Source organism: Oryctolagus cuniculus, chromosome 5 (assembly GCF_051225735.1).
Source record: "Oryctolagus cuniculus isolate XC-2025 breed Fujian yellow rabbit chromosome 5, ASM5122573v1, whole genome shotgun sequence".
In the NCBI taxonomy this organism is placed as follows: Eukaryota; Metazoa; Chordata; class Mammalia; order Lagomorpha; family Leporidae; genus Oryctolagus; species Oryctolagus cuniculus.
In genome coordinates this window covers 29,839,463-29,861,062 of record NC_142871.1, presented here as the reverse complement: position 1 = coordinate 29,861,062, position 21,600 = coordinate 29,839,463, and the positions used below count along the sequence as shown (strand labels likewise).

At 41.8% G+C, this 21,600-nt stretch overlaps 2 protein-coding genes across 36 annotated transcripts in view; one reads left to right on the top strand and one right to left on the bottom strand.

Moving 5' to 3' along the window:
- ECT2L (epithelial cell transforming 2 like) overlaps positions 1-12,958 on the top strand; it is a 131,411-nt gene extending 118,453 nt beyond the window's left edge. For 6 of the 20 annotated variants that reach the window (XM_070073501.2, XM_089332599.1, XM_089332602.1 and 3 more), the window contains 3 exons: positions 8,709-8,881; positions 10,440-10,563; positions 12,702-12,859. In XM_070073501.2, coding sequence (XP_069929602.2) covers positions 8,709-8,881; positions 10,440-10,563; positions 12,702-12,717 — 313 coding nt within the window. In that variant the 3' untranslated portion in view covers positions 12,718-12,859. Of the gene's footprint in view, positions 1-7,431; positions 7,609-8,708; positions 8,882-10,439; positions 12,341-12,701 lie in introns of those variants that run through there. The other 14 variants (XR_016233673.1, XM_070073507.2, XM_089332603.1 and 11 more) reach the window with 10 other exon arrangements.
- Positions 12,959-13,190: 232 nt separating this feature from the next.
- The window catches only part of REPS1 (RALBP1 associated Eps domain containing 1), a 98,226-nt gene continuing 89,816 nt past the window's right edge, over positions 13,191-21,600 (bottom strand). For all 16 annotated transcript variants that reach the window (XM_051854284.3, XM_051854278.3, XM_051854283.3 and 13 more), the window contains 4 exons: positions 20,563-20,658; positions 18,701-18,849; positions 15,476-15,581; positions 13,191-13,456 (listed from right to left, as the gene is read on the bottom strand). In XM_051854284.3, the coding sequence (XP_051710244.1) occupies positions 13,388-13,456; positions 15,476-15,581; positions 18,701-18,849; positions 20,563-20,658 (420 nt within the window). In that variant the 3' untranslated portion in view covers positions 13,191-13,387. The remainder of the gene's footprint in view (positions 13,457-15,475; positions 15,582-18,700; positions 18,850-20,562; positions 20,659-21,600) is intronic.

The window sequence follows — 21,600 nt, the reverse complement described above, 5'->3', positions numbered from 1 at the left end:
TAAGTAAATTTCTTTTTTTCTTAAGATTTATTTACTCACTTGAAAGAGTTACAGAGGAGAGGTGGGGTGGCGGTGGGGGGAAAGCAAGAGAGAGACTTTTATCCACTGGGTGCAGGGGCCCAAGCACTTGGGCCATCCCCTGCTGCTTTCCCAGGTGCATCAGCAGGGAGCTGGATGGGAAGTGGGGCAACTGGGACTTGAATTGTTGCCCATATGGGATGCCGGCATCGCAGGTGGTGACTTAACCTGTTATGCCACAACACCAGCCCTGACATATTCCTTCTTACCCACTATTTCTTCCTTTATGTAAATCTAAGTTCCTGTATAATTTTACTCTTCTCTGCAGAATTTCTTCCAGCATTTCCTGCAACAAAGTCTACTAGCAATGAATCCCTTCAGTTTTTGATTGAGAAATAATTTTTAAGGTTTTTAAAAATTTATTTGAAAGAGTGAGAGATGGGGAAGTAAGGGGGCAGGAAGAGAGAGAATATTGAGATCTTTCATCTACTGGTTCTCTCTCCAAATGCCCACAAGAGCCAGGGCTGGGCCAGGCCAAGGCCAGGAGCCCAGCACTTGATCTGGGTTTGTCAGGTGGGTTGCAGGAACCTACCTGCTGCCTCTCAGGGTGCGCCTGAGCAGAAAGCTCAACTAGACAGCAGAGCTGGGACTCAAACCCGGGTGCTCCTGCAGGACGTGGGTGTCCCAAGACATGGTTTAACCACCATGCCAAATGCCCACCACTTCTGTGAGCTTCCACCCAGGTGCAGATGTCTGTGGTGTCGCTCAGCGTTCCCGGAGCTTCCTGGAACTGTGGTTTTGCTGTCAGTAACTTTGGGACTCTTCCCTTCACTGTTGCTCCAAACACATCTTCTCCTTTCTCCCTCTTCTTGTGCTGTTCTCTCTACGCATGCTGTTTCCCCATTGCTTATGCATTCGGGCTCTTTGTTCCTCTGGTTTTTGGTTTGGGAAGTTTCTCTTCACATCTGACAAATCTTCAGGCTTACCGATTCTTTGCTTGGTCGCATCCAGTCTCCTGATAAGCCCACCATCCCACCATCTCATGTATCACGTCTGTAATTTCTTTCTACCATTTTCTTTTATTTCTCAATTTGTTTATTTCTCAACATGTCTTGCATGTTGTCCACTTTATTAATATCTTCCTGGACTTCTAATTCCATACCTGTACTACATTCGAGTCTGATTTGATGAGTTTTGTCTCTTCCGTCTTTTTTTTTTTTGGTTTTTGGTTTTTGGTTTTTTTTTTTGCCTTTCAGTGCACTTTGAAAATTTTTGTTGAAAGCAAGAAATGGTCTTGCTTTCAGGTAAAAGGAGCTAATTGATATAAGCCTTTAGTATGAGATTTTGTTTGTCTAGGAGTTAGGCTAGTATTTATTGTTGTAGAATTCTGTCAGATGCTACAATTTTCTCTGGTATTCTTATTTTTTCTCTCCTACTCTGGGTTTCCTGAGAGACTCCTTCTTAAATAGGGTGTGAGCTTTGCAGTTCTTTTAGCTACAATCCTGTTATTTTAGGAGTCCAACTGATGTGGTAATAAGACGTGAGAAGCATTCTACCGTTTTATGCCTAGTTTTCATTCTTTCTAAATTTATTTGATAAGCAGACAGACATAGAACCCTCCTCTGCTGGCTCACTCTCCAGATGCCCCCAGCAGCCAAAATGAAGCCCAGGTCTCCCGTGTGAGTGGTAGGAATCAGATTACTTGAGCCAGCACCACTGCTTGCCAAGTCTACCTTAGCAGGGAGGCAGCAGTCTGGAGCCAGAGCTCTCGGGTACTCTGATGTGGGACCTGGGTGTCTTAACCAACATCTTAATTGCTGGGCTAACTACTCACCTGATGGATCTATGTGGCCAGATGTGGACCGCAGGCATCTTAACCACTAGGCTCACATTTGCCCTGATTTTCATTCTTCTAATGAGCTGTTGCTCCTGGACTGGGACCTTTGTGATTATCAGATTATCAGTTCTTTTTTGTTTTTACCTCTAAGGAAGTGGGAGGGGAGTGGAATGCTAGGTATCCCCCACCCCAGTTGGTTAGGTTGTGGTAAAAACCCAAGTTGGTCTGCTTCTAGCAGAAGTGTCCCTTGCAAACTGGCCTTCGGTTAGGAGAACTGAACATATTTCTCAATCGTTAGTTTCTTTTCCTTGTGGGAACAAACGAGGGTATTTTCCCAGCTCTTCAGTGAGCACCAGGTGGGCTCCTGGAGGGGCGGCTTAGGGGCTGCTTAGTGTTTTATTTATATATATATATATATATATATATATACACACACACACACACACACATATATATATATAATTATTTTATTTAATGAACATAAATTTCCAAAGTACAGCTTATGAATTACAATAGCTTCCCCCCCACCCATAACTTCCCTCCCACCCACAACACTCTCCTCTCCCATTCCCTCTCCCCTTCCATTCACATCAAGATTAATTTTAAATTATCTTTGTATACAGAAGATCAATTTAGCATATATTAAGTAAAGATTTCCACAGTTTGCACCCACACAGAAACACAAAGTGTAAAATACTATTTGAGTACTAGTTATAGCATTAATTAAACACCTAAGAGTAATTGTGTATTAATTACAGAGTTCAACCAATAGTTTTTTGACAGGCACAGTGGGCAGTGAGAGAGAGAGACAGAGAGAAAGGTCTTCCTTTGCCATTGGTTCACCCTCCAATGGCCGCTGCGGCCGGCACGCTGCGGCCGGCGCACCACGCTGATCCGATGGCAGGAGCCAGGTGCTTCTCCTGGTCTCCCATGGGGTGCAGGGCCCAGCCACTTGGGCCATCCTCCACTGCACTCCCTGGCCACAGCAGAGGGCTGGCCTGGAAGAGGGGCAACCGGGACAGAATCCGGCGCCCCGATCGGGACTAGAACCCGGTGTGCCGGCACTGCAAGGCAGAGGATTAGCCTAGTGAGCCCCGGCGCCGACTCAACCAATAGTTTTAAGTAGAACATAAAAAATACTAAAAGGGTAAAGTATTAAGTTCTTTTTTTTCTTTTTCTTTTTTTTGTTTGTTATATAGTTAATTTTTTTTATTTAATGTGAATTTACCAAGTGCAACTTTTGTATTGTTGTGGCTCCCCCCCACAACTTCCCTCCCTCCCATGGCCCTCCCCTCACCCACTCCCTCTCCCATCCCACCCTTCATGGAGTTTCATTTTCAATTACCTTCATATACTGAAGATCAACTTAGTATATACTAAGCAAGGATTTCAACAGGCTGCACTCACACAACCACACAAGGTATAGGGTATTGTTCGACTAGTAGTGTTGTTTTTAAGTTTCATAGTAGAACACATTAAGGACAGAGATCCCAGTGATTCAGCTGTTGATTTAACAATTGGCACTCTTATTTATGACGTCAGCAATCACCTGAGACTCTTGCTATGAGCTGTCTAGGCTATGGAAGCCCCTTGAGTTCACCGACTCTGAACTTGTTTAGTCAAGGCCGTATCACAGTGGAGGTTCCTTCCTCCCTTCAGAGAAATGTGCCTCCCTCCTTTATGGCCTGTTCCTTCTGCTGGGGTCTTGTTCACCAGGATCTTTCATTTAGATTGTTTTTTGCCACCGTGTCATGGCTTTCCATGCCTGTGAGACTCTCGTGGACCTTTTAGCCAGATCCGAACGTCCCAAGGGTTGATTCTGAGGCAGGAGGGCTGCCATTCTATGAGTCTGCTGTGTGTCCTGTTTCCCCCACAGGATCATTCTCTCCCTTTTAATTCCATCCTTCATTATTTGCTTACACTGGTCTTATTTGTGAAATCTCATCAACACATACCCTATCTTTTTGATCGGTTGTGTATTTATACTTATCACTTTACCAAGTGCGCTGGCATTGGTACCTGCCTCCTTGGTAAGATTGAGTTGAAATCCCCTGGCACATTTCTAGTTCCACTATTGGAGGTAGGTCTGAGTGAGTATGTGCCGTCCTATATATCTCCTCCCTCTCTTATTCCCACTCCTATGTTTAACAGAGATCACTTTTCTATTAATTTTAAACGCCTAAGAATGATTGTGCATTGATTACAGAGTTCAACCAGTGGTCTTATGTAGAACAAACAGAGCAACAACAACAACAACAAAAATACTAAAAGGAATAAAATAGTAAGTTGTTCCTCAACAGTCTAGACAAGGGCTGATCATGTCATTGTCTCTCATAGTGTCCATTTCACTTCAATGGGTATCATTTTAGATGCTCGTTTAGTTGCCATCGATCAGGGAGAACATATGATATTTGTCCCTTTTGGACTGGCTTATTTCACTCAGCATGATGTTTTCCAGCTTCCTCCATTTTGTTGTAAATGCCCGGATTTCATTGTTTTTTACTGCTGTATAGTGTTCCATAGAGTACATATCCCATAGTTTCTTTATCCAGTTATCCGTTGATGGACATTTAGGTTGATTCCATGTCTTAGCTATTGTGAATTGAGCTGCAACAAATATTGAGGTGCAAATGGCTTTTTTCACCCCTTTAATTCCATTTGGGTAAATTTCAAAGAGTAGGATGGCTGGGTCCTGTGGTAGTGCTATATTCAGGTTTCTGAGGATTCTCCAGACTGTCTTCCATAGTGGCTTTACCAGTTTGCATTCCCACCAACAGTGGATTAGTGTCCCTTTTTCTCCACATCCTCGCCAGCATCTGTTGTTGATTTCTGTATGTAAGCCAATCTAACCGGAGTGAGGTGGAATCTCTTTGTGGTTTTGATCTGCATTTCCCTGATGGCTAGGGATCCTGAGCATTTTTTCATGTGTCTGTTGGCCATTTGGATTTCCTCTTTTGAAAAATGTCTGTTAAGGTCCCTAGGGGCCGCTTAGTTTTTAACTGCTCAAGTTAGTCCACACTCAATCTCCAGCAAGCCCAATTTTTATTCTTTTCTTCTTCCCACTCCTTGCTTGCTCCAGCGGGTGGTTTTCTTGTTTCAGATAAACGGTGATTCTGTCTACCTGAGGTCACAGAAATAATATGATTTCATCTCTATCCCACAGTAATTTTTTTTTTATTTAAAGTGCAAACACCTGCTTGTTCTCTGTGTGTCATGGCTCTTGTTTGCTGTCTGTTTAGTAATTGCGGGTATGGTGGTAAGTTTATGTTAACGGAAGGTTCCATTCATCTTTCCACCTGCTGGTCCATCAGCTGCAAACAGCACTATCCTGGCAAGTGAGACCTGGTTCTGAATTGCAGACCAGCACTTACCAGTTCTGTGACCTTAGGCACCTTCAGTCAGATTCCCTGGATTCCAGTAACTCGGTCCCCCCCCGCCCCCCTGCAACCAGCCTCACCAAATGACTGTAGGGAAGTTACCAAACAGGAGAAGTTAAATCCCTAAAGCCTTCTATTAATGTGAGTCAGTTCTGTATATGTAAATATAAGCAGAGTATGTTTTCTCTAAGAATTCCTGATGGAAATCATGAGAATGGCATTGCTTGGGTTTCAGGAGACTTTGGGCCTTTCTGTCTCTTGGGCTAGTTAACACAGTAGTTTAATAATAATAATTAAACATGTCTAGAATGTAGTTAAGAATTTACGCCAAGGAGCTATGTTCTATTTTGGTGACTCATTGAACCTATTTGTAAACAAACAGAAATCCTACTCAAGTTCAGGGGAAAACAAAACAAAACAAAACTAAGCAACCCCTCTTGGAGTGGGTTCTGAGTGTGAGCAGAGCCGACTTTCTGAAGCACCCCCAGGGCCATGGTTTCCATTTCAGCTGCTCCAGCATGTCAGTGTTTTCACTTTTGCATAAGAATTATTTTTTAAAGCTCCCGGTTTTGGAGAGATTGTAGGGCTTAGTTTAGTAAATGGCTTCTGAAAAGCTTTTTCTAGATAAAAATTTATGGCTTGTGTACATACTTTAAATAACATTCTCATAGTCAGATTGGAATAAGAATCCATTTGTGTGCTTACCTTGCCCTCACTATGCCCGCAGCTTCAACCTTGAGTTACTGTGCCTGTCCCTTCCTTCCAGCCCTCAAACCAATGGGTCACAAACCAGAATTCTCTTTCACTTACTTCTGCTCTCAATGTTGTCTTTTCTAAAGGCAAAAACTGAACATCCATGTTCCAAAGCCACGCACCCTTTAGACATATTTCCTGGTAATTGAGTGTGTTATTACAGCTTTAAACATTTTTCTATACTTGCACGATTGGAAAAATAACCATTCTTACCACTGATCTGGCTAGAATATTGTCTCCTCCCTCCACAGCCAAAATAACCAGCATGGTGGAATTCCCCTGCCTAAGTGGCCGCTCGTCACCTGTTGCCATCACATTCATATTCAGAGTATACTCCTTGTTTCCGCTCTCTCCCTTGTCCGTTCTATTTGCTCCATTTTTCTCAGAACAACCTATCAGCTTGATCTACGTTATTTTTTTCAAGGTATCGGTAAATGTGAAGGACCCTACTCCTTCCAGCCTAAATCATACCCAAAGGCAGGAAGGAAATGTTAGAAAGGAATAGCTGGCTCTAGTGGTTGGGTAACCTCTGCGTTTCCATTTATCCACACTTAAGGTAATTCATACTTTTGAACACTCTTCAAATACCTGAACTTGAAGCATAGCACTCCTTGAAGCTTTCCAACTGTGTGATCTAGTCCTGCCCAGCTCTTACACATGGTTGTAACCAATAATGACTTAAGCATGTACATCTCAAACCGTGGCCTATGGATCAGTAGAGTCAGCATCACTAGTGATCTTTCTAGAAACCTTGCAGAATTTCAGGCCACCCTAGCTCTACTGCATCGGAATTTGCTGGTAATTTAGATGCCCATTAAATTAGGTGCAGGTAATAGTCGTCATCATTTAAGATGTGTTATAAAAGTCAATGATAGGCCAGCGCCGCGGCTCAATAGGCTAATCCTCCACCTGCGGCACCGGCACCCCAGGTTCTAGTCCTGGTTGGGGCGCCGGATTCTGTCCTGGTTGCTCCTCTTCCAGGCCAGCTCTCTGCTGTGGCCCGGGAGTGCAGTGGAGGATGGCCCAAGTCCTTGGGCCCTGCACCTGCATGGGAGACCAGGAGAAGCACCTGGCTCCTGACTTTGGATCAGCACAGTGCGCCGGCCGCAGCGCACCAGCAGCAGCAGCCATGGCGGGGGGGGGAGGGGACCAATGGAAAAGGAAGACCTTTCTGTCTACGCTGCCTGTCAAAAAAAAAAAAAAAAAAGTCAATGATAGTTTTTGCTAAAGACATATCTCCTTTGGTTATTCCTGCTCTTGGGATGCCTATCTATAGAAGTAATAGTATAGATAAGGGATTTATATGTAAGGAATCAGTTTATTACAATATCATTCATAGTGATAATAAAAAGAGAGGGAGAGAAGAGAGAATGACTCGAGCCTCTCAACATAGCAGATGCTCATGGAAAAGTTGCAAAGTGAATAAATGATATTCCCTCCACACAGGAAGGGCTATTTCACCATTAAAAAGAATGAACTGAAGCCATACCAACTAGCTTGAAGCGATTCCCACTGCTGAGAAAAGCAAGAAAAATGTGGAGATCATCGAGCATTTTGTCAAGAATGGCAACTTTCTTGTAAACAGATGTGTGTACAGCTGTGTGAGTCCCTGAGCAAGTACAGAAAAGGGAGGCGATGTGTTAGGTTGTAATTTAGGTGACCTGAGCAGAGGGGTGGTGAGCCAAGCACAATGCAGAAATGGAAAGAAATAGTTCCATACAATGATTAAATGCCAACGGTATACACTAATGTCATACATGCATTTCTTTAAAACTGTTTCTACGCTGACAATTTAAAGATGGTGAAGATAGACACCCCTGAACTCTGTTCTCTTCATTAGAGTCACTTCCTGAGGGTTGTTTGATTGCCTTCTAAGAGGAAAGAAATTATCCTCCCTAAAAACGTTCAGCTTCCTTCACTTGGCCACTCCTAGGGAGGAGGGGACAGAGGGAATGGGAGTGGGTTGGGGCTCCCCTGCTCATCTCTGAGGCATCCCTTGATGCTCTCTAGTCACTCACACAGGGTAAACACTACAGTGCAGTGCAACCTAGCAACCAGTGGCTTGGTGCAACCAAACAGATGGGAGGCTGAGGACATCCCCTTCAGCCCCTGGATAAATAATGTCTACCACAGCTGACCCTGAGAGCTTCGGCAGTGAAAATGAACTGTTTTATTTTGCAAACTGTTGAAATATATTAGACCACTTAGCAATTACTCTCCAGTGAAAACTGGGAATTTACTTCCCTCTAGCAACTGACTGCTTTTCTTTGTCCTGCTTTCTACTTGAGATACCTAGTACCGTATCAGTTCTTGTTTTTCTCTACCTCAACCTGTTACCCTTAAAGAGAAAACAAACAAGAAACCCTTACTTTCCTTGGATCACCCAAATACATGAAACATGAGGAATACCAAATTTGCTAATGTTTGAGAGACAGGTATAAAGTGACTCATTTCATAGAGAAGGTTCACATTCCCCACACTGATGACGTACGTTAAGACTTGTTCAAGGAGCAAGCTCAAACCATGCCACCGGGAACTTGATGGCCCACTGAATCAGACTGAGCAAGGAGGAAAATTACAGAGAACCCCAATGGACAAGTCCAAAGGCCAGCTGTGGGGTAAACACCAGGGCAGCTTGCTTATCAACTCAGAGATGGTTAATTGTGTATGAAAGGACCGATTTATGATGTATTAAAACTACCCCTTTCTCCGCCCGCACACAGCCTCTACCAACACGTCCGTGACCTCAGCCTCTTCCTCTTCAATGACGTCCTGCTTGTGTCTGGCCGGGCCGAGGCGTACACGCCATTCCAAAGGACTTCGAAGACAACCTACCAATTCATTGCATCAGTGACGCTTCACAGCTTACTCGTGGAAGACATCCCAGATTCCAAGTGTACGTGTGCTTTTCCTCCCACGGAACGACTCTCCACACAGCTGTGTCACACAGAGCCCCGACAGGACCATATTAAGGAAGTAGGAGTAGGACTGCGATTCGCCAGTTCGCAAATAATTCCTAGTGTGTTAGGCCTGCATTAAAGAATGTCAACCGTTCTCTCTGAAATAAGCGAAAAGACGGGCTAGCTGGTATCCTCAGACATGAACTCCTGGCGTTAGGAAAACAGCTTTCAAGACACACAAAGGAGCCAGGGCCACAGCATTGTGAGGGGTTTTGAAGCAGTGCAACTTGAGAGCTGGGGCCTCCCCCCTTCCCTGAGGGCGTTGCCGGTGCCAGTGACGCGTACATTTCGGTTGGTTTTCACCTCATTTCCATTCCACTAGGACTAAGATTTGATTATACCCTTTAAATTTACATTTCAGGTGGGAATTTGTCCATAAAACAGTCAACAGATTTGCCAAGGCGAACTGATAACTTGAATATTTCACTCATTTCTGAAAGAAACTCCTTGTCACAAAAAGTTATTTGTGGTTATCCTACATTTGACTTCCAAGCTTAAAAGGATCCCGCTCCTCTATCTGTTAGGCAGATAATCTGAGTGTACCTCTGATTACAGCGTTTCTCACTGCCATGTGTAGACAGTGCCTGAAATTAAGGCTGGAACCAAGATTTTAGAGAAGGATCTGCTCTAAGAGCTGTTTCCCAATAGGCTTCAGCCCTATTCCCAATCTGAGCCTGAGAAACTCCCAGTGTGGGAGCAAGTATTTTCATCTTACAAGACAAATTCATCTAAAAAAAAGTTGGTTAAATATAAACTGTGGGTCTGGTTAAATACTGTAAAACATGTCTCCTTTCAGTTCTTCTCCCCAAATCAGCAGCATGCCCTACATAAAAACACTGCTACAAAACCAAGAGTCTAAGTGCAGTGGTTGCCTCACTTCTATCTATGGGCTTCCTGTCAGGGTTGTCTAGGTCTAGCTGTGTGTATCTATGACAATCCTTAGTAAAGACCTTTGAGTCCAGTTCCTTCTGGAGTGACGGAGACGAGGAATCAAAAATATCAGGTCACCTATCATTTAGTCATTAAAGTTTTTAAAGAATTTTACTTGAGAGGTAGAATTAGATAGGCATAGAAAGATCTCCCATCCACTGGTTCATTCCTCAAATGGCCACAGCAAACGGAGCTGGGCCGATCTGAAGCTAGAAGCTTTATCTGTGGGTACAGGGGCTCAAGGACTTGGACCATCTTCTACTGCTTTCCCAGGCCTTGACAGGGAGCTGGATGGGAAGAGTAGCTGGGACACGAACCAGCACCCATGTGGGATGATAGTGCTGCAGGCCGAGGCTTAGCCAATTATGCCACAGCACCAGCCCTATCATTTGGTCTTCAAAATAGTTAATTAAATAATTATGAGGTTAAGCATATTTTAGAATTACTCAAGAATTTTAGGAAATTCTATTCTGAACTGAATTTGTACTCATTTTGAATATTTTTAGGCAATTCTTGAAACTATTTTCTCCATTAATTAGCATACCCTTTTGAATGCTTTTACAGATGTCAGGAATGCATTTATTCTTCAAGGTCCAAAACGTGAATGGATTTGTGCTACAGAGCTGGAGGATGACAAATTCCTGTGGCTGTCAGTACTCCAAAATGCAATCAGAAGTAGTATGGACAGGTGAGATTGAGCTTACAGAAAACATCAGCGGTGCCAGTTCTCCCTGGCGAAGACAGATGTGCATTTGTCATTCCAGAATATCCAGGAACCAGCAGAATGACTGTCATGGATGATGACAGGATGAACTATGAGGACCCGGGAGGTGGCTTCCAGCTTTTAAACGATTTCATTTACAGTCAGTTATGTGGAAAGCACAATGAGAACAATCTGAGTTCAAAATTTCAAACTCCTCTTTTTGGTAGTCATTTTTTACAGAAAATATTTAGAACTTATGTGAAGAAACCAAAGACAAAGTGAGATACTGTGTACATATTTGATATAATGAGATAAAATCAGAACTGTAATTTTTTTTTAAAGATTTGAGAGGGAAAGGTCTTCCATCCACTGGTTCATCACTCCCCAAATGGTCACAACAGAGAGAGCTGGGCCAATCCAAAGCCAGTAGCGAGGAGCTTCCTCTTGGTAACCCACGCAGGTGCAGGGGCCCAAGCACTTAGGCCATCTTCTACTGCCTTCCCTGGCCATAGCACAGAGGTGGATGGGAAGAGCAGCTGGGACACAAACTGGACCTATATGGGATGCCAGCACTGCAGGCAGAGGTCTAGTCTATTATGCAACAGCATTGGCTCCCAGAATTATTTCTTAAATGATCAGTCTAGAAAAATATTTTAATTTGTTGGTGATGTACCAATCACCTTTGAGATCTTCCTGAGAGAATTACTGACTTGAAAATATAAAAAATGGCAATTTACTAAAAAATGTGTCATGCATGCCCTTAAATATGAATGGACTCCTTTAGGGTAGTAAAGATATACCACTAAGGGCTGCCATTGTGACATGGCAGGTAAAGCTGACACCTGCAATGCTGGCATCCCTGTGGGCACCAGTTTGAGTCCTGGCTGTTCACTTGCAATCCGTCTCCCTGCTAATGCACCTAGGAAAGCAGTGGAGGATGGCCCAAATGCTTGGGCCCCTGTACCCAGATGCGAGACCCGGAAGCAGCTCCTGGTTTTGGCGTGGCCTAGCCCTAGTCATTGCAGGCATTGCCTAGCAGTGAAGATGCCCACAACCCACAGTGAAGTACCCAGCTTCGATACTTAGCTCTGGCCCCTGAATCCAGCTTCCTGCTAATGCAGACCATGGGAGGCAGCAATAATGACTCAAATAATTTGATTCCTGTCACTCATATGGGAGTGCCTGATTGAATTCCCAGTTCCTGGCCCCGGCCTGGCCCAGCCTCAGCTGTTAGATGAACCTGAGCAAACCAGTGGCTAGAAGTGCTCTGTTGTGTAAAGAAATACTTCAAAAAATGAAATTAAAACAATCTTGTTTAAAACAAACTACAAAATAGCTGCTGAGTAATTTCCTGGGCCTTTACAGCCTTTGGCTAATTACTGAACAAAGTGAAACTACAACCTGTTGGTCACGTGAAAACTTCAGCTGATGTAGGTGGCAGTAGTAGCAGTTTTACATAGCTAATATTAGATGAAAGCTATATTAATCTTGGAAACTACAGGCTGTCAGTTTTCTTTTTGCTTCCTATTAAAGTAATAAAACTAATAGTAAAGTCTAGGATTGTGAACCTAGGCTATTTAGATTTTTTTTTTGTCTTTCCACAATGCAAGTGAATTCTAATTTCTAAAAGTATAAATTCTTGTTAAAAATATACAAAAGTTTAAATGTATGGTTTTATTAGTATAAAGCATATTTCTCGTTCTGTGAAAGTACTGTACAGTCCATGATCCCACAGATAGAATAAATTTTAAAGTTGAACATATCTGCTTTAGCACTGAATGTAAATTTACAAATGTCATCAAAATGAATATATCATAGAAAGTAAATCATATCCCCAAGACACTATATTGTCCTGAATAGGGGACATTCTAGAAACTTTGTTAGCAGGTAAAACTGGTCCTGTCCAGAAGAATCCATGAGAAGGCAGCAGATAGTAAAACTAGAAACCTTAAGGAGCGTCCGTTAATTCTGTGAATAACTGATATATTCAGAAGTTTTAAAGCATGTTGAAAATCACCTCTGGAAACTGACAGCTAACTGGGTGACTGGGTGGTCTATCGTGTGAAAAGCAGCAGCGTCTAAGTGGACAGTACTTAGGCTTCACACTTCTGCTTCTCCCCCAGGGACAATCAAGAATGACTTGATCTCACAGCTACTTCATGAGTTTACATGATTACTGAAATCTCTCGCAAAAAATTCCAGGTTTGGCAAGGAAAATATCTAACCCCAAAGGTGATAGGCAAGAGATGTCTGAAGCCTAATGAACTCCTGCAGAATGCTGATTACTGCAAGGAAGAAGCCTTTGTTAGTGAATTGGTGAAAAATTGGTGAAAACTGCCTACAATCAATCTAGTGCTTTAAAATAAACATGAAACTTACTTTAAAGCTTTTTACAGAATAAGTAGGTGTTTTATAAGCTGCAGAGGGCAAATTGACAATTTTGCCTTCCGTTTTCAAAAATTTGTCTCTACTTGAGATGTAAATGAGAATTCCATTTTGTAAATCAAATCAGGGTGCAGCTTTGGCCACATAAATGTAAGGGACCCATCTTACAGTATTCCTGATGCTAAGGAGTAGCAAGGGTTGGGGAGTGCAACAAACACAACGTACCCTCCAGAAAAAGTCATCCTGACCCTTTTATTGTTGAAATTAAAAAATAAAAGATACTTAAATACAATGGTGAACATGTAGGACAAAACAATCATAAAATTTAACGTTGAATTAAGCAGTACACTGACTGGGTCTCCAAATTGGCTTTGATCCCAAAACTGCTTAAAAATGGGTATGTTCACAGTTAATGGCAATTGGCTTAGAGGTGAGAGAATGGTCGAAGCTGTTCCAGTTGAACTTCCAGGGAAATTCTCTCCTCAAGCACATCCTGCAAAAGATGCGAAGGTCAGCTATGTTTCAAAGCATATAAAATGAAGACACATCTAACAGTTCTGCTTCAAGAAATCAATTTGAATTTTAAGGCTATTCACATACTTACAAACTGCCTTTTTAAAAGTATGCTTCTATGTTCATTACATTAAAGTACAATGCTAGTAATCTACACTTCATTATATAAATCAGGATAATAAAATTATTGGCTAACTGCTAGAAAAACCAATAAAACCAATATTTGCAATGAATGGGTAGTGTTTAATGCATGGTTTTGCATAAAGCCTGTTCCCTGAACTAACTGTAGACTAATTAACAGTGATGGAATCTGATTACAGCAACTCCTAGATCTCATTTTTTTTTAACTTTTATTTAACAAATATAAATTTCCAAAGTACAGCTTAGGGATTACAGTGGCTTTTCCCTCCCATAACTTCCCTCCCACCCTCGACCTCTCCTCTCCCTCTCCCCTTCCATTCACATCAAGATTCATTTTCAATTCTCTTTATATACAGAAGATCGATTTAGTATATATTAAGTAAAGATTTCATCAGTTTGCACCCACACAGAAACACAGAGTGAAAAATACTGTTTGAGTACTAGTTATAGCATTAATTCACATTGGACAACACATTAAGGACAGAGATCCTACATAAGGAGTAAGTGCACAGTGTCTCCTGTTGTTGACTTAACAATTGACACTCTTGTTTATGCCATCAGTAATCACCCGAGGCTCTTGTCATGAGTTGCTAAGGCCATGGAAGCCTTTTGAGTTCGCCAACTTTGATCTTATTCAGACAAGGTTATAGTCAAAGTGGAAGTTCTCTCCTCCCTTCAGAGAAAGGTACCTCCTTCTTTGATGGCCCATTCTTTCTGCTGGGATCTCACTCACAGAGATCTTTCATGTAGGTTTTTTTTTTTTTTTTTTTTGCCAGAGTGTCTTGGCTTTCCATGCCTAAAATACTCTCATGGGCTCTTCAGCCAGATCCGAATGACTTAAGAGCTGATTCTGAGGCCAGAGTGCTGTTTAGGACATCTGCCATTCTATGAGTCTGCTGTGTATCCCACTTCCCATGTTGGACTAGATCTCATTTTTAATTTTGGTTTCACAAAGAATAAATCCATTTTGCATTCAGAATTTTTATCACTGTGGATTTTGGGTCATCTTTTCAGAGAGCCACCAAATTCTTATTTTTTTCCTTTCTCTCAGGAAGTGATAGTTCTAGTTAAGACATGATACTGTTTCTGAGGCCAACAATCTAGCTGCATCTCCATCACTGGAACATTATTAGAAATCTCAGGGCCCACCCCAGACCTACTACATCAGAATCTGTACTTTAATATGACCCCAGATCATGTGTATATACATAAGGTTTCAGAAACACTGGTTCATAAGAATTTAAGTGCTTAATAATGTGGGTGAGCCCTAACTGCTGCTGGGTGTAATTTGTTGATAGGGATTCAAATAAACCATGGTTAACAGCGAGAAAAGCTATTCCCCTCGAGTATTAGATGACAGCAGAACACTACGCACACACACCATTTCAATTTTTAGGCTTAAGCTTGTCTTTCTTCCACAGGAATGATGATATAAATTCTCCTTTAGACCCATTTAGGTTTCTTTAATAGACTTTGAGGTGTCTTTGATAAAACAAAAAACTAATAACATTCAATTCAGCTAAGAATTAAACACAGTGTAGACTTGTGTATGTGATCCTGGAGATACCTGAGATCCCAACATTTCTCATTAGGTTTCTTCATGAAAGTTAACATTATAGGAATAGTAAAACCATATATATGTGTGTGTGTGTATGTCTATATAAATATATAAGGCAATTAACTGAGTATAAAAAACTTTTAGGAAAAAAATTCCATAAAACATTTTAGATACACATTTCTATTGCTTCATGGAACATTTCATACAAGCTTAAGAAATTATTGGATCACCTCTACCTTCAAGTCTAAGATGCTTTGAGTTCTTAAAAGTCCTGAAATATAAATTTGGAAACTACAGTACCTTTAATTGTTGCTGCAACTCACTATTCAATCTGGCCAAGACTGTGTTGGTCTCCTTATTGCGTCTAATTGATGCCTGAATAGCTTTCTTATCTTTCCCAACAGATCTGAGAAGATAAAGGAGAGAAAAACCATATAACCCTCATTATTTATCTTTAAATTCTGCCCATTCTTGCCTTATCTATTTCTAAACATGAAAGGCAGAGAAAGCATATTTTTCCTTACCAGAATACCTCAGCCTCACTTGCTCAATTTCAATGGTCAAACAAAAACATGTGAGCTTCAGCAAGTTTATTGTTATTAATTGCAGGTATACCTTATTTTACTGTGTTTTGCACTACCATGCTTCAGAGATACTGTGCTTCATGTTTTTAAAAGCAGCAACCCTGCATCAAACGTGTACTATCAGGGTGGGAGCTGTGGCACAGTGGGTTAAGTCACCGCTTGGGACATCCACATCTCGTATCATAGTGTCTGCGAGGGAGTCCTGCCTATGCTTCTGCTCCAGTTTTCTACTAACGTGTTAGGAGGCAGTAGATGACGGCTCAAGTAACTGGATTCCTGCCACCCACGTGAGACTCAAATGGAATTCCTGGCTCCTGGCTTCCACAAGGCCCAGCCAGCCCTGGCTATGAAGGGAATCTGGACAGAGAATCAGTGCATGGAAGATCTCTTTTTTGGGGCTAGCACTGTGGCACAGTAGGCTAAGCCTTTGCCTCATCCTATGAGGGTACCAGTTCATGTCCCAGATGCTCTTCTTCCCATCCAGCTGTCTGTTAACGGCCTGGGAAAGCAGTGGAAGATGGCCCAAGTGCTTGAGCCCCAATACTTATGTGGAAGACCCAGAAGAACTTCCTCTAGCCATTGTGGCCATTTGGGGAGTGAATCAGCAGATGGAATTCCTCTCTGTTTCTCCCTCTGTCACCAGTCTGTAACTCTGCCTCTCAAATAAATAAATCTTTTTTTTTATTGTGTGTATTTTCATTTCTTCAAATTATTTATCAGGAGTGACTGAAATAAAAAAATGTAATTGAGTCCCATCATCATCATCATCATGGAAATGGCTTTAAGAGAAAACTGGTCAGAAGAATATTATTGCTTCCCATTTTCAACCAGCACATAGTTGCTTTTGATAAGACAGACAAGAGCCTGTCAAGAATGCTCAAGATTATAATACAACATGCCTGCTTACAGGGGGAACAAACCTATTATTATTTATTAATTCAAATAAATAAATCTTTAAAAAAATTTCCTCCCTGTCACTGTGCCTTTCAAATACATAATCTACAAAAAAGTTATCAGTACCATTTTTTCCCAATAGTATGTGCTTACTTGGTATCTGTCACATTTTGGAAATTCTAATATTTCAAACTTTTTTCATTATTACATCTGCTGTAGTGATCTGTGATCAGCAATCTTTGATGTTAACTACTGCAGTTGTTTCTGAAGAGTCATGAACCATAGCTACGTAAGAAAGTAAACTTAGGCCACAAATGCTGTGTTTATCTGACTGCTCCACTGACCTCCCATTCCCTGCATCTCTTTCTCCGTGGGCCTCCAGATTCCCGAGACATGATGGCTACTGTTAAAGCCCTAAGGCAGGGTGGGCATTTGCCACTTGGGATTCCTGCAGAAAGCCTGGGCTGGAGTCCCAGATTCACTCTTGATTCCAGCTTCCTGCAAATGCACACTCTTAGAGGTACTAGATGGTGGTTCAATTAAGTACTTGGGTCCTGTCACCCATGTCCGAGACCTGAACTGAGTTCCACGTTCCTGGTTTTGGCCCAGCCCTGGCTATTGTGGACATTTGAGGAGTGAACCAGCAGTTGTAAGGTCTCTCTTAGTATCTCTATCTGCCTTTCAAATAAAAGTAAAAATAAGTAAGTTTTTCAGAAATCCCTATAATGGCCTCTACGTGTTCAAGTGAAAGGAAGAGTTCCATATCTCACTTTAAATCAAAAGCTAGAAATGATTAAGCTTAGTGGGAAAGGTATTTGGAAAACTGAGCTGGGCTGAAAGCTATCTCTCTTGCATCAAGCTGTGGAGGCAAAGGAAAAATTCCTGAAGGAAATCAGCAGTCCTCCTACAGTGAACGCATGAATGAGAAGAACATGAAACAGCCTTACTGCTGATGGGAAGAAACACTTAGTGGTCTGGACAGAACATCAAACCAGACAAAGCCAGATCCAGGACAAGGCCCTAACTCTCTTCAATTCCGTGAATGCTAAGAGAGGTGAGGAAACTGCACAAAAAGTTTCAAGCTAGTAGAGGTGGGTTCATGAGGTTTAAGGAAAGAAGCCACATCCATGATGAAAGTGCAAGGTCAGCCCCAAGTGCTGGTATAGCAGCGGCAGCAGGTCATCCAGAAGATCTGGCTTTGACCACTGGTGAAGGCGGCCACCTAACAGATCCAGACAGACTATCGCACAATATAACTTTTATATATACTAGGAAATCAACAAAATTCATGGTGGTCTGAAACTGAACCCACAAAATACCTGTGAGGCATGCCTGTATGATTCTTTTGTAGACCCATCTGAGTTTAAATGAAACGGTCTAGGGCTGGCATTGGCAAACTTTTTATAAATGGCCAGATAATAAATTGTCAGCTTTGTGGGCCATTCAGTTTATGTTACATATTCCAGTTTTTAAATGTTTTTTCTTTCCCCTTTTATACTTTTCTTTCTTCTCTTTAACAAAAATGTAAAAGCCATTCTTAACTTACAGGCCATATAAAAACAGGCCATGATTCAGATTCAGTCCATGAATATTAGTTTGCAACTCCTGGTCCAGAATAACCATAGTAGAAATATCAGTTTTAGCCTATCAACTTTATTAATTTATCTTTTCATTTTATTTGAAGCAGAGAGGAAGAGAGAGAGAGAGAGAGAATGAATGAGAATGAATATCAATCATCCATCCACTGGTCTACTCTTCAAGTGCCAACAACAGCCAGAGCTGGGTAAAGCAAAAGCCAGGAGCTTAGAACTCAGTTAGGGCCTCCCACACAGATGGCAGGGACCCAATTATCACAGCAATCATCTGCTACCTCCCAAGTATACATTAGCAGGAAGCTGGATTGGAAGAAGAGGAGCCGGAACTCAAACCAGGCACTGTGATATGGGATGCCAGTGCTCCAATCATACGATCTCACTACTGTGCCTGCCCCTACACTAGCCACTTTCAAAATGGGAAAACAACAGGATGTTGCAACAGGTCTGATTACCTAGGAATAGAGGGTTGTGATGCAAGAACAGCAGCTAAGACACCTGTCTTTTGTGAATGTTCATCAGCTTCTGGCCTTAATTCATCTTCTGATTTTAATCTTCTTCGAACAGGTTTAGGTGGTGGAGCAAGAGGTGTTGTGCCTTTGCTCTAGAAGACAAGGATTCCATCAGTTATGAGCATTTCTTGAAGACATTTATGGTCAGCTAGCACTCTGGCAACGAAGTGGCTTTCTAAGCCAGCTGTTTTCAGAAAATTAAAAGTTGCTCATTCCACTTTTAAAAAATATGTATTTGTGGCAACAGTGAAAAATTCTGATAAAAAAGGATGCTTCCAGTTGACACCACAATCATAAATTCTTCAATACAATTTTTTTTAAAAGACTAACATAAGCTTCTTTGGGATCTAATTCTAATATGGTAGTAGTCAGTTTTAATACCAGTACGATACAGGCTTAATACACATCTATTCAATAAATAAAGTAAGTCTATGTGTAATACACATCCATTGTCACCACAGTAATTCCTACTTAAAAATATGAGAATATATCTTAATGAATAAAATTTACTATAAAAAAGGGTAGAAAGCTAGGCAATTTCTAAATCCCACCCAAATGCACAGTAATTTTAACTCTTGAAAATGAGTAGACATTTGTTGGAGATTGTGAATCTGCCTCCAACAGAATCAAATATAGTATAGTATTTCAGTATTTTCCATGATCTGACCTGTATATAAATAAGAACAAGTGTCAACCGCCATCTCTTCAGTTAAGTACTGTTTTTAATTTGTTGCCATAAATTGACAAAAATAAAATTTATTATTTAAAAAAAACACAGAACTGGCCGGCGCCGCGGCTCACTAGGCTAATCCTCCGCCTAGCGGCGCCGGCACACCGGGTTCTAGTCCCGGTTGGGGCGCCGGATTCTGTCCCAGTTGCCCCTCTTCCAGGCCAGCTCTCTGCTGTGGCCAGGGAGTGCAGTGGAGGATGGCCCAGGTGCTTGGGCCCTGCACCCCATGGGAGACCAGGAAAAGCACCTGGCTCCTGGCTCCTGCCATCGGATCAGTGCGGTGCGCCGGCCGCAGCGCGCCGGCCGCGGCGGCCATTGGAGGGTGAACCAACGGCAAAGGAAGACCTTTCTCTCTGTCTCTCTCTCTCACTGTCCACTCTGCCTGTCAAAAAATAAATAAATAAATAATAAAAAAAAAAAAAACACAGAACTGCTAATGTAGTGAAAAGTAGTGTTCAGAAAGCAGAATTCAGGTATTTTCAGAAATACCTGCTGTGTTAGTAATTACTGGGAATGTCTGGATAATGCAAAAAAAAGTTACCAAAATTGTTTCTCAAAGGGAAAGTATACTGACATATGCAATTTGAAATGCAACAAACAGATAAGGATTGAATTGTGTACAGTAATACATTAGTGTTATAAACCAAGGTTGTGGGTTTAATGATATACAATGGAAAATTCTTTCAACTTTTCTGTACCTTTAAAATTTTTCATAATACAATGGAGAATATATTATCCCTAAAACAGTTAAAGATCAGAGAACAACAGTAACCTTTCAGGATTGACAGTTTTTCTCTATCATCAGGAAAGAAGTAAGGGAAACTGAATTGAACCTGTAGAGGTCTACTTTATATGATTTGAAAATTGTAGTATCACAGAAATTTTGACAGCCTATCACATTCATTAGTATAGATTAGAGTATCATCTTGATTAATCTGGGAGACCTCATTCTGACAGACACATTACTGCTAAAGGCAATGGAGTAGGTTGGATGACTTCTAGTTGACTTTATTTCTAAAAATCGGTATCACCTTTTGTACGTCTATGATCATCGATATCATAAAAGACCACATACCACGTTGGCAGGAGCACTAGCAGCTGTCTTTTCTTCAATTTTACTATCCGTTTTGGCAACTCGAAGAGAACCTGCAGGATCAGAAGCCTTTTCAACCTAGAGAAGAATATGTATTCACTGTTAATTATATGAGGGTACTTTAGGAACTTTAGAAAATGGAATTAAAAGATAATTTTGGTACAAAAATGTTTCTGAATTCATGCAATTCTGTAAAAATATAGAGTGTGTAACAAACTGGGATGAAGTGTTAAGAAAATACTCATTTGGACAATGAAAAAGAACTTGCAGAAACCTTTGCAAATGACCTTTCTCTGGTATTGAAGGGCAGAGAGGTCGGCAGGGAGAGGATGCAGACACTGCACTAAACCTCAAAGTGGTGGGGAGAGGGGACGCTCCCCCCGAGAGCAAAGTCCCAGCAGCCTGTGCACACCTGCACCCACCCTGAGGCCTAATCCTGCCTTAGGGGCAACCCACTCTCCCCAAGAGCCAGCAGAAAATTACTGATTTGAAGTCGCTATTAGGCAAGATTCCTTGGGTCAAACTGTGTGAGATCTTTATTCACATTATGCCAGGTGAATAAACATGGATTTCTTGATCTGTTAAAGACGCCCAACATGGGCTGAAGCAATCAGAGCAGTATTCAAATCCCTCTGGTGCCCCCAACTCCTCATGCATGCCAGGGATTGAGGTAGGTGGGGGATTCCCAGAGGCATTCCTGCTGCTAAATTGTAACAGAGTCTCTTGGAACGCTGTTCGCCCAGATTAAATTTTGGCACCATGTAGTCTGTAAGCGAGCCCAAGTAAGGCAACTCACTCTCACATAAACAGAGTGTAGCCTTGGTAACCACAGCCTCTAACCTCATGGAAATCTTTAGCAAAGCACACAATCAGATGTTCAGCATGATGATGAACCCACCCGTCCAGAGCAGTGTTTTAGCCAGTACCAAGTGGCTGTGTTGGTTTGTGTCTCATCATACCACACCTACCTGCCCATCCCAATTCTGCTTCTGAGTTACCAGGCATCATAGTGCATCCAGT